Raw genomic sequence first — 11,781 nt, forward strand, 5'->3', positions numbered from 1 at the left:
ATATTAAAATAATTATGCATGTCGCATACTAAAAAACATAACCTAACTTAAAATCAGTGTTTTGAAATCAACGGTCGATAAATTGTGGACTATAGAGCGATGGCTTATAGCGACACTCTACTGTAGACTTAGAATTATATTACTCTGAGAGATATGTTGTTCCTGGGATCGAGATATATAACTGGTGAAAATTTGATGGTCATCCGGCGTTCGGGAAGCGAGATATTCAACTTTTTCGAAAAAAATACACGGGCAGCATAGGAAATGGCCAACTTCAAATGGCTCTCTTGAAAGTTGTCATTCTGAGATAGAATAGTATGGAATGGAACCGTTGATATATTAGGGGAAAGCGCGCTACCTTCCAACGATTTATATTTCGCACATATATTTTTTTTCGATGTGTTATAAATAAATTTGGCAGATTATGATATTATATTTTAATAGCTGGTTCAATGCCTCAAATTTTCAGAAAAAAGCTATGGGTGAAATCCTTAAGGAACATAGAGAAAAAATTAAATTTTCCGAAGCTTGAGTCGTCCGAAGGTAGCGCGCTTTCCCCTACTGCTCTCTCTGTGGAATTTGACCATTCGACCATTAGAAAAAGGAGAACATCTTTCTTTTGAACATTTTTTTTAGCAACATACTGTTCTGATTTTGAAGTGCTTCTGCATTATCGACTTTTCTTTGTATTGGATATAGCACCATAATGGTGCTATTACCATACTGAAAAATTAAAATGGAAAACTTTGTCCTGTATATTATTTTTAGTATGTATACGTGATCGTTGTCATGTATTTCTGCGTTATCGATTTTTCTTTGTTTTGGTTCCTGCCACGATTGTTTCGTAGTTTTGGAACACCGACGAAGATTGAAGAAATAAACCTGAGAGGAACCAGAACAAAAGTCGATAATGCAGAAGCACATGAGAACAGATGTACTAAAAAATATCATTATATAAATGAGCAGTAAAAAGTTAAGATTGAGTAACAACAAAAAATTTGAAATAATGTATCGTCCAAATTTTGGCAAAGGGAAAATAAAGGACCCATTTTTGTAAAGATTTCAGTTTTTTACTGACCATAATTAGATATTTTACTGCTCGTTTGTTGAAGAAAAAATTATCTCCTTTTCATTTTTCATTGGAATAACCATGCTTTTCCTAATTTTCCATTTTTAAAATTATCATAAAAATAAAGAAAAAGTAAATAAAAGTTTTTTTTAGATGAACAAAATATGTCAATATTACAGATTGCCCATTTTGAGCAATATTTCTTTTAGTTGTAAATTTAAATGCTACATAATGAAAGGTTACATTGATTAGATATTTTTGTTTCAAAATATTTCTTCAACAACAAATTTATTTGTAAACATTTCATTGAGCAGAAGAAAATACGATGTTTCTCTAAATATTGATTGAGGCATCAATGTTTCAGAAATTGATAAAATTTTTAATTGAAAAATATGTCAATAAAACTTAATTTACTTCAAACAGAAATGCCTGGCCTTGCATGAAACTGATTCAGCGAGGGAATGCACTGAAAATTGGGGCACTTTTCAAAATATCCGATTCTATTGGCTAAGATTTATTCATAAAATATCACTTTCATTTTTAAATTTTAATGAACTTATAGTCAAAGTGTCAAAAAACTTCCAATGGAAGTCAGTTCTTTCACCATAAATTGAGAATAAATTAATTATAAAATGTTTCAATGTGAAGAAATAAGAGAATTTCCATCGCGATCGTGAGAGAAAAAAAACCGCATGAATTTTTAGCACCAAATTAATCATTTATTGAATTCAACACTTTTTGTTTCCTTTTCCTCCATCAATTGAGATGTGGGAAATTTATTCAATTAATATTGACACTAACTAAAGCAAAGAATGACTCCCTTGAAAAAGGTGATTAAAGACGATCAATAGGATGGAAGTTTCATGGATAGCACACTCTGTGTTTGCAATTCTCAATGGGTGTGCTTGCAAATCATTTAATTTATTAGCCAGCTGGTTAGAAAAATGATCATTTAATCGAGACTATCGACTCGGAGGAAAAATCCAGCAAGAATTGTGGCTTTTTGAAAGTTTATTTTTGAGACAAGTGCTAATTTGCCTCAATTCCTGACATTGATTGTTTCGTCAAAAAATTGAGAGTCACCGAGCAATAATAAAAGCCAAGAGCCTGAGATCGAGGTCTCTGCTCCGTATTGCGCAATGGGTTGTTTTACTTAAAGTGCAATTCATACAAATTAGGAGAGATTTCTCGGCTGTGAATAATTAAACAAAACCGTCGAAGACTGTCTGCACAAATCATCATTGATGATTATAGGTGTGGGTCGAACAATTCACTGGACAATTGCTTAAAATTCCATCATGAATAAGGAACAGAAATGCTGCAATGTCTTTTACTTGTACTGAATTATTTATAATTAAAACAGTCTCTGGTAAAAAAACTTTTATTTTCATTATAATAATACTGTTTAAATTTACAAGTGTTTTTCGGAAATTGCTGCACAGTCAGTGATGGTATATTACGCGATCTTTTATTTTCATTTATATTACTCCAATTCAAAAAGAGAGGTCAATACAACAATTAGCAATTGAATTTTCTATTATTAAAGCATCAGGCACATGAAATTCAATTTAATTCCCTAATGCCTTAGACACACTTACGACTTAAGCCGAGACTTAAGCTCAACAGATCAGGAGAGGAATTCTGTAACACTCTGGCAATGCCATTTGGGTTCGAATCTTAGGAGAACTTTTTCGAAAATGCGATTCTGTAGCCGTGATATTACCATTTCAGCTCACATGACATTGTCAGAAGTTACATATTTGAGATTTCTGGCAATTCAATTGACAATGAATTTTAATGAATAAATCAACCAAGACGAATTGTATTTTCATAAAATCATTCAGTAAAGGGATTTCATTAAAAAAATCAATGAATTACATTTTCGAACTCACATGATATGACAAAAAAAGTTCGAATGGCATTGTAAGGTGTCGAACTCACGCGTGACAATGCCACGAAAATTACAGAATTCCCCTACAGATTACATTTTCATCAGTTTCTGACTAGTCCATCTCTCGACTTGAGCCGAGAAAAGGCTTAGTGAGGGGGAAACTGATGGGCATTAAGTCAAATCATAAGTTTGATAATTACGGTAAGCCATTTCACAGCTTAAGTCGTAAATGTGTACAGGAGGGGAATTTTGTACCGTTCTGGCAATGCCATATGACAAATTGGGCTCGAATCTTAGGAGAACTTTTTCGAAAATGCGATTCTGTAGCCGTGACATTGCCATTTGAGCACACGTTGCATTGTCAGAAGTCACATATTTGAGATTTCTGGCTATTCAAATGACAATGAATTTTGTTAAGCAAATCAACCAAGACGTTCTGTATTTTCATAAAATCATCAAGTAAAGGGATTTCATTAAAAAAATCAATGAATTGCATTTTCGAACTCATATGATATGACAAAAAAAGCTTGATTGGCATTGTCAGGTTTCGATCTCACGCGTGACAATGCCACGAAAATTACAGAATTCCCCTACAGATAGGGTATAAGATATTTCAGCCCCATCGTTTTGTCTGACTGACTAGACATAATTTTTTCAGTTTCTACAGTGAAACTTTCTGATAGTATTACGGGCTTCAGACCTAACTGTGTTATCACACTTGCACATTAAAATTTTAATATGATTCACATTAATTGTCGCTGGTGAGAGTCCAAATGTGTAATTTGTGTGTTTGAATCATTTTACATTCAAAATTTGATCTATTTGTTGATAAAAAGGTAGACTTGGCCCGCAAAATTTGATATAAATTGATTTATAGCATTAATGCGAAAAATTAATGCGATTTTCTCTTTAATTTTTTAATGTGTAAAATATTTATGCTTTAAGTAAATTTAAACTTATTTTTGCAGACCAAGTCCACTTCTTTATCAATTAATAGAAAAACGCCAAATATTAAGTGACTCAAAGACACAAATAACATATTTGGACGCTCACAAGCGACAATTAATGTGAATCACATTAAAATTTTAATGTGCAAGTGTGATAACGCCGTAAGGCTTAGCAATATGGCTTAACTGCTGTAATTCCCTATCAAACACCGACTTTTTCGAAAAATTTAACTTAGTATTGGATTTATTAAATACAATTATACCTAGTACGTTCTTAAAAAGCAATAAAATTGCTTGCCAATTACTCCAAAGAGCCAAGAAGCCTTGTTAGAATTCTATATGGCTCATAATAAGTATACCCATTAGTACTGACTTTATTAAAACCACTCAATGGAAAAGGAAAAATATTTAACATGTCATTGGTACAAAAAATCCTACAGAGTCAAAATCTCGAAAACCAAAATTCTGAATTTTTAAAAGTGTTATAGTTATTCCCAGGATTTCACCTGCGTTTGTTGGAGGCAAAGGGAAATTTTGTGTGTTTTGAGAAATTGTTTTCTTACACAGCATTTTCCGTTCCGTAATTTTCAAAATTTTGATCATTCGGAATTTTGGTTTTCGGGATTTTGAATTTTATTTTTTAGGATTTTGGCTTTCCGGATTTTGGCTTTTGTGATTTTGGCTTTTTGAGATTTTGACTTTCGGGATTTTGGCTTCGGGATTTGGTCTTTCGGAAGTTGCGCTTTTTAGGATTCTTTTTTTTTCAGGATTTTAGCTTCGGAACTTGTATATTTGACATTTCGGTGTTCGGAATTTTAGCTTTCGGGATTTTGGATTTTGGCTTTTGGGTGTTTAGTTTGACCAACGCGGTTTAAATCTTTAGTACAGTAGACTCTCGCTCAATCGGCTCTTTTGCAATCGGGCGCAAAATTTTGTTGACAATTTTCACATGCCATTTTAAAGCAAATTTGTTCAAATTCCTGTAGTTCCATTTGTTTTATTGTGATTATTTATAATTGAGCGTTTTTTGTGGAATTTACAATGAATTTGATGCCTAAATCTCTAGATAATTTGGATGACATTTTGCCCCATAGGGTAGATTAAGTTAATTCAAAACCTGCTCCAAATGGAAATTTTTCGCTACTCCAAATGGAAACGTCACTGTTTTCATGTTAACTACAGTATTAAATTACTAAATTTATATATTTTCTATACCACAGTTTCATTGTTTAGTTAATTTTAATTTGTTAATTTAAGGATAGGCTCTGTAGTTTTCCGTAAGTGCGCAATTAGTTAAATCGGTTAGTTGGGCGCACATTCTTTGATGCTAAAGCCCCGGGTTCGGATCTTCTTTAAGTTATCAGAAACCAAAATCCCAGAATGTTGACTTAAGTATTCGTTACATTGCATAAATTACATTTGTAATGTAATTCAAACATCACTGATTCCACCTGTCCAAGTGATCGTGCATTTGAAGATCAAACACGTGCACAACAATTTAGAGTTTTTGTCCAAACACCATACACACCTTTCTTTGTCACTTTCCCGAGAAAAAGTACTAACATCCATCGGAACTTCTTCTTATGCAACTCGATCACAATTGCAGATCTCACGGGTAAACAAGGCATTTAAAAAAAAAGCTTCTGGGGAATTTTTTGGGGTCCAACCCAACCAAGACATCACGAAAACTGTGCCAACTTGCAAATTGACTTTCATTCAGTTCTTCGCGTCCATAATTATTGGAGGTCACAGAAATGTATGAGGTGTTGTGGAAAAAGAGATCAAGTTGCAAGATCAAACCAATGTTCCTGCAAATTAGCTGCAAGTTAGTCCCATAAAAGGAAAAAAAAAGTTTGCGCATGCAGCAAAAAAAGCTTTTATGCAATCTTTCAATATGAATTATTTGAAGATGCGATTTCACTTTCACCCGATACTCTGAACTTATGTTAAACCGCGAGCAGATAAATATAAAAATTTATCAATCACTCCCTCGGTAAACATAAAAAAAGTTTTTTTTTGTATGCGCTAACGACTTCTATAAAACACTATTTGTTTTCCATTTTAGCACCAATTCGTCATAATCTTTCGTAACGCCTTGTCTATTTCATTCATAAGTTTCTCTGGTGATACTCTTGGTGGAAATTTCACTGATAACATCTCACCCATAAACTTATTTTTTTTGGAGCGAAAGGGAAAACCTCTCCAAAATTTTGGCGTTTTTTTTGAATGGGGATTCATCACATGCGTGAAACATTTCTCACATTTCACTGTCAACGGCTTTTTGAAGATTATCACTAAAAAATATTATGGACGTATTAAATAAAACGATCTATAAAGTTAATTGACTTGTGGTATTAGGAGAGATGATATAAAAATAACACAAATGGTTTTATGCAATTTTAACTCAAAAATCAGAGACTTCTTGAGAAATGGTAAATCAAGTTTAGAGGAATTAATCTAGATTGGATTCTTGTATCAGATGACTACATTTGCCAAAGAATTAAAATGCAATCAAGTATTTAGAGTTAGAGAACAGCTGACTCTTTAATCCGATAAATCGTTAAAACCAGTATTTGGAATTTCATTAAAATTGCCACAGATTGTGGACCAGTTTATTATCTAATTTTTACCCATTAAACTTTTAAGTTCCAAAATGCTCGTTTAATATCAAAAAATAGTAAAAGAAAGCAATGGATGCAAATCATAAAGATCAGTGGAAAATTTTTTATTAAAATGACCCAGTAAAATTATTCTTTTTGTTGATTTTTTATCAAACAAGCCATTAATTTCAATATTTCACAATTTATTTTCTGCATCTTTGATGCAGTTAAAAGACAGTTTAAGCCCTCGAAATATTCAGGACATTAAGGTTTATATAATATTGCTACATAAAAAATATCATGATGTGCTTTTCTATATTTTCCAATTTTTATAAAATCTTATTAAACTTTAATCTGGGAAGCTTTATTCTTAACAAAATATGTTCGTTCATACAAAATATGTCCGTTTTTAAGGTTAGACCCAACATAACCTCATATTCTCAAATGGAAAATGGTTTTTCCAAAGAAGAAAGCAATCTGATCTGTAAAACATGATTTACTTTACAAAAGAATAATCAAATCTTGATTTTTCAGGAAAACTGTATTTTTTTATATATCTGTGGAAAAAGAATTTCCATACATTCTTATGGCTCTGGCACTCCTTTTCAATAGAGTGAAATTCAATCAATTGAAATTTTACCTCTTACTCTGTCAAACTGAAATCAGATGTAGCTGTCCCTTTCTGTCAAATGAAAATTGAAATTTAAATTGAAAATAAAATTTCAATTTCAATTTTCGTTTGACAGAAAGAAACAAAAATATCTTATTTCAGTTTGAAAGAGTGAGAGGTAAAATTTCAATCGATTGAATCTCACTCAATTGAAAAGCTGTGCCAGCGCCATTATGATCAATATTAATGGCGCTCTCACACCTTTTCAATTGAGTAAAATCAATCGATTGAAATTTTACCTTTCACTCTTTCAAACTGAAATCAGATATTGTTGTCTCTTTCTGCCAAATGAAATTTAAAATTGAAATTGAAAATGAAATTGAAATTTTAATTTCCATTTGACAGAAAGAGACAGCTATATCTGATTTCAATTTGAAAGAGTAAGAGAGTTAAAATTTCAATCGATTGAATTTCACTAAATTGAAAAGATGTGCCAGCGCCATAATGTTGAATTACTTGCCAAGATGTACCATCAAAATTTGTTTTTGAATCTTCGGCACATCTTTTACATCCGGAAGATTTCATAAAATCAAAATCCACGTCCCTTTTTTCTCAAACATTTTCCATATGTTTATCCAAGGGATAACTCAGTCCCATTTTTTCTGACAAGGGTTTCTGGTTTCTCGGGTTTCACGATACAAAAAGTGGGTTTCTCGGGTTTGGCGAAGCGTTTCTTGCACAATTAGCGAGGGCTTCTCAATATGAATTACCCTTCGTGTTTATCTAATTTTTTCATAATCAAAATTTGACTGAAATAAATTAAATTTGTTGTGATGTTCTAAAAAAAAACAAAGATGAAAAGTACGAAAGAGTGGGATATAAATATACAAAATGTGTAAGAAAGAAATGGATGTGAATTTTGACTTAACGAAATTTTCTTTATCTAAATGTTGTGTCAGAAATCGAAACTGGCCAAATTACATTTTGTGTTTACTAACCCAATTCGATTTTTTACAAATCTAAATTGATTTTTACTAACCAAAATTTAGTTTATTTAGATCAAATTTGATTTATTTTTTGGTCAAATTTTATTCAGTTTTTACTGTCCAAATTCGATTTTTCACCGACTCAAAATGATTTGGCACACCTTTTAGATCGGTCACATTTCATAAAATCAAAATTCACATCCCTTTCTTTCTTAAAAGTTTAGCATATGTCTATCCTACTCTTTCGTACTCTTCTTCTTCCTTTAAACGTTTAAACATCACACCAAATTAAATTTGGTTCAGACCAATTTTGAGACCGAAAGAGTGGGATAGACTTTTGAGAAAGAGAGAGAAGTGAATTTTAATTTCATGAAATTTGATCGATATAAAAGGTGTGCCGGAACCTTACTAATCAAAATTTTATTTTTGATTGATCAAATTATGTATTTATATTTACTGGACAAATTTATTTTTTCACCAATCAAATTTGATTTATTTACTAGGAGAATTTTATTTAATATTTATCGCTCTGACACACCTTTGAGGTCAGGAAAATTTCATAAAATCAAAATTCACATCTCTTTCTTTAAAGTTTTGTATAAGACTGTCCTACTCTTTCACACTCTTCTTATTCTTTTAAACATCATAATGGCTCCGGCCCACCTTTTAGATCAGGAGAATTTCCTGAAGTAGAAATTAAAAATTTTTTCCTTACAATTTGAGAAAGAAAGGGATGCGAACTTCGATTTCATGAAATTTTCCTAAAGCCCCAAATAGACTCAGGCTGATCCTCGAGAATATTTAGCCTGTAAAATTTGGTAGTAAAGATAAATCCCAAACTGTCATTCATTGAGGTCTTAGGATCATTGATTAGAGGTCCTTTGCATAAATTTCCTTTATGCATGATCATGCATATGATCAGCCTGAGACTATTTGGGCCTTAATCTAAAAAGTGTATGCCGGAGACATTAGAATCTAATTTTAACCCTTTAAGGACGATTGGGTCACCCGTGACCCAAAAATTAAATTTTTCCTACGGCCTTTCAAAGCTGTATTTTGCTTTGAAAAGTTAGAAAAAATGATTTTTTCTGACCTTCGATTTTTTACCTTCTTGTCCTTAAAGGGTTAAAGCACACCGAGCTTGAGACCTCCGCGAAGTCTTTTTCGCTTGGCTTCATCTTTATTATAATTTTTCTATGGTCAAGTAAATTTGAATCAAGAACATCTCAACTACGTGCTCTTAAAATTTCCTTTTGAATGAAATTCAACAAGAAAAAAACTGACCTTCAGAAGAATTCCCTCCAAAATTCCTCGAACATTGTCTCTAAGAATCCACAAATGATCTTTCCTCACGTACGATCCTATCGAGAGTGAAACTCTTTGAAAAGTGGACAAAAGAAAAATCTTAGGAAGTGAGAAAACGTGACATTCAAATTACGCCAAAAAAGTTAGCAAAAGCTGGAAAAGCCCCAATGGAAGAGATTTCACGTACTCAACAAAAAAAAATGAAGAAGACGACGGATCTCCAACAATCTTGTTACTAACCACATTGGCAAACACTGATTTGGAAAATGTTTGTTTTTCGCAGGTCTCACAGACCAGGAAAAGACGTGCACGGTGCCCAAAAAAAAAATGTCAGAGACGAAAAATTTTTATGTAAGCCTTTAACGAGTTGTTTGTCAACCGGAACGCCTCATGAATGCCAAAGCCGGGGAGTTTATGGGCGCGCGCTCTCACCTGCACCGGGGCGCGAGATGCTGATCACAGCTTTGAGACAAGGACTCGTGCAGTATAAAAGAGACATCTTCGCAGCCGACAAGCCACAGTCGATACCTTTGACTTGAGTTGGAAGCATCTCGTGGTTGTTTTTTTGTTTTGTTTCTTTTTTTTCCTGAGTTCCCAAAGTGCAAGAATTTTGTTCACCATGAAAATTATCTTTGTGGTAAAATACTTTGGACTTTTTTTTTTTTTAAAAAAATTGGATTTTTGTGATTTTGTGAAAGTGAAAAGTACTTTGAGCTATATATCTTGGACAATTTTCTTCTCCACAGACCCTGTTGGTGTGCATTTTGGCCTTCGCCATTGTGTCTGCTGTGCCAATTGATGAGACAGTCGTTGGGGATGTTTATGAGGCTGACAACTTCGATCCTCAGGATCCCAATTCCTTCTTCAAACTCAAGAAGCTCAAGAAGCTCCTGCTCCTCGGTTAAATTTTCATATTTAGAGGCTAGATAAAAATCACACATAAAATCCCCCTCTGCTAGATCCTCTAGCAGACATCCTCAAATCCTCTCTCTCTCTCAAAATCATCTCTGCCATTGACCTTCCTCGGATGATCTTCCCTCCCAGCACACAAAAAAAAAAACAACAACTCACAAAGAAATGTTGCAAAAAAAATGATCATGAAATCATTTTCACCATCAATGTTATTTTTATCAAATTTTTCTCTCAAAAAGTAGTTGTTAGGAAATCTTTGTATATAATTTAAATAATAAAGAAACACAATATTTTTTTTAATGAAAAAAAAGTGAATACGAAAGTCGAGTGTTTGACCTTCTTTGGTAACTCTCCTAAAAATTGCTTTTTCTTGGCTCTTGAGTGTCTTCTTCTGTCGCTCAAGTTCTCTTTTTGGTGTCTCATGGAAATAGGCTGAATGATGGAAAAATGCTGGAGATGAGCTGCTGACAGAGGACAAGTATATCTCCAAGGGTATAGCCAAGGAGAGCTCCTACAATATTGGGAATCGGATAGACTTGCCACCTTCTGTCCCAATCAAGTGGAGCCACAATTGAGCCACTCCAGGCACCAAATATTGCCCCAGCAGCTGAGATCTTGGCCAATTTCACATAGGCAGCATCCACCTTGCTCACACTGTCCAGTGTCTCTGTCCACAGAAACTGCAAGCATCCGGAAATGCCCAGGAAAATCACCAATGGGAAAACTGTGAGAATCGTCAGGACTCCAGCTAATGTGAATGTCTCCTCGTGCTTCTCCAATGCCGGAGCCCCCAGAGCAATACAAATGGCAGCATAAATTCCCAGGAACATCCCCATCGCGCCCACAAACTTAATCCCATCCACAATTCTACTCCTGAAAGACTTCCTCTTCCTCAGTCCCACATTCTCCCTCGGATTGAGCGTTCTATCCTCCCGGAAGAGCAGGTTAAACAGCTGATACTTCCCCAGTTCATTAACAATCAGCATTATCAAAACTGGTGACATCCAAAACTGCCCAACAGAGTACAAATTGTCCTCGTAGGACAAATAAGCTACACAGATTCCTATCCCAATCAGAGCAACAATACTCAGAATCTTTGTAACCTCCAAATCCTGGGCAGTTTTACCCCGATAATCCTGCTTCTTCCCAGCCATTTCTTCCTGGAAACATCCCAAACACAGGATGTTGCAATAACCCCATCCCTTTAAAAAAAACATGCACCACTTACCGTTTCTCCTCTCCTGCACGTGCTTGAAGATTCCCTGGCACCTTTCTTGACTAATTTGGGCTATTTTCACAGGTAGAATTCGTCATTTTTATCAAAATGTAAACACTTTTATCACACGGCAAAATTGTTTTGATTACCCAAACGTCAGAAACTACTATCCCAGCAGCCATAGCATAACCCACCCAACCCTACAAAACCACTTACTCGTACCACTTAATGCAGTACTTTGCACT

General features: G+C 33.9%; 2 protein-coding genes across 2 annotated transcripts; one reads left to right on the plus strand and one right to left on the minus strand.

Annotated features, from left to right (window-relative positions):
- Positions 1–9,792: 9,792 nt before the first annotated feature.
- On the plus strand, positions 9,793–10,463 carry LOC129800743 (uncharacterized). The gene is made up of 2 exons (XM_055845357.1): positions 9,793–10,045; positions 10,155–10,463. Exons 1-2 carry the CDS (start codon positions 10,028–10,030, stop codon positions 10,311–10,313), a joined length of 177 nt encoding a protein of 58 aa, XP_055701332.1. The 5' UTR covers positions 9,793–10,027; the 3' UTR covers positions 10,314–10,463.
- A 48-nt stretch (positions 10,464–10,511) lies between these two features.
- LOC129800742 (phosphatidylinositol-glycan biosynthesis class F protein) lies at positions 10,512–11,703 on the minus strand. The gene is made up of 2 exons (XM_055845356.1): positions 11,549–11,703; positions 10,512–11,480 (listed from the first exon to the last, which is right to left on the minus strand). The coding sequence occupies exon 2, from the start codon at positions 11,472–11,474 to the stop codon at positions 10,740–10,742; it is 735 nt and encodes a 244-aa protein (XP_055701331.1). The 5' UTR covers positions 11,475–11,480; positions 11,549–11,703; the 3' UTR covers positions 10,512–10,739.
- Positions 11,704–11,781: the final 78 nt, after the last annotated feature.

This window comes from Phlebotomus papatasi, chromosome 2, assembly GCF_024763615.1.
Source record: "Phlebotomus papatasi isolate M1 chromosome 2, Ppap_2.1, whole genome shotgun sequence".
In the NCBI taxonomy this organism is placed as follows: domain Eukaryota; kingdom Metazoa; phylum Arthropoda; class Insecta; order Diptera; family Psychodidae; genus Phlebotomus; species Phlebotomus papatasi.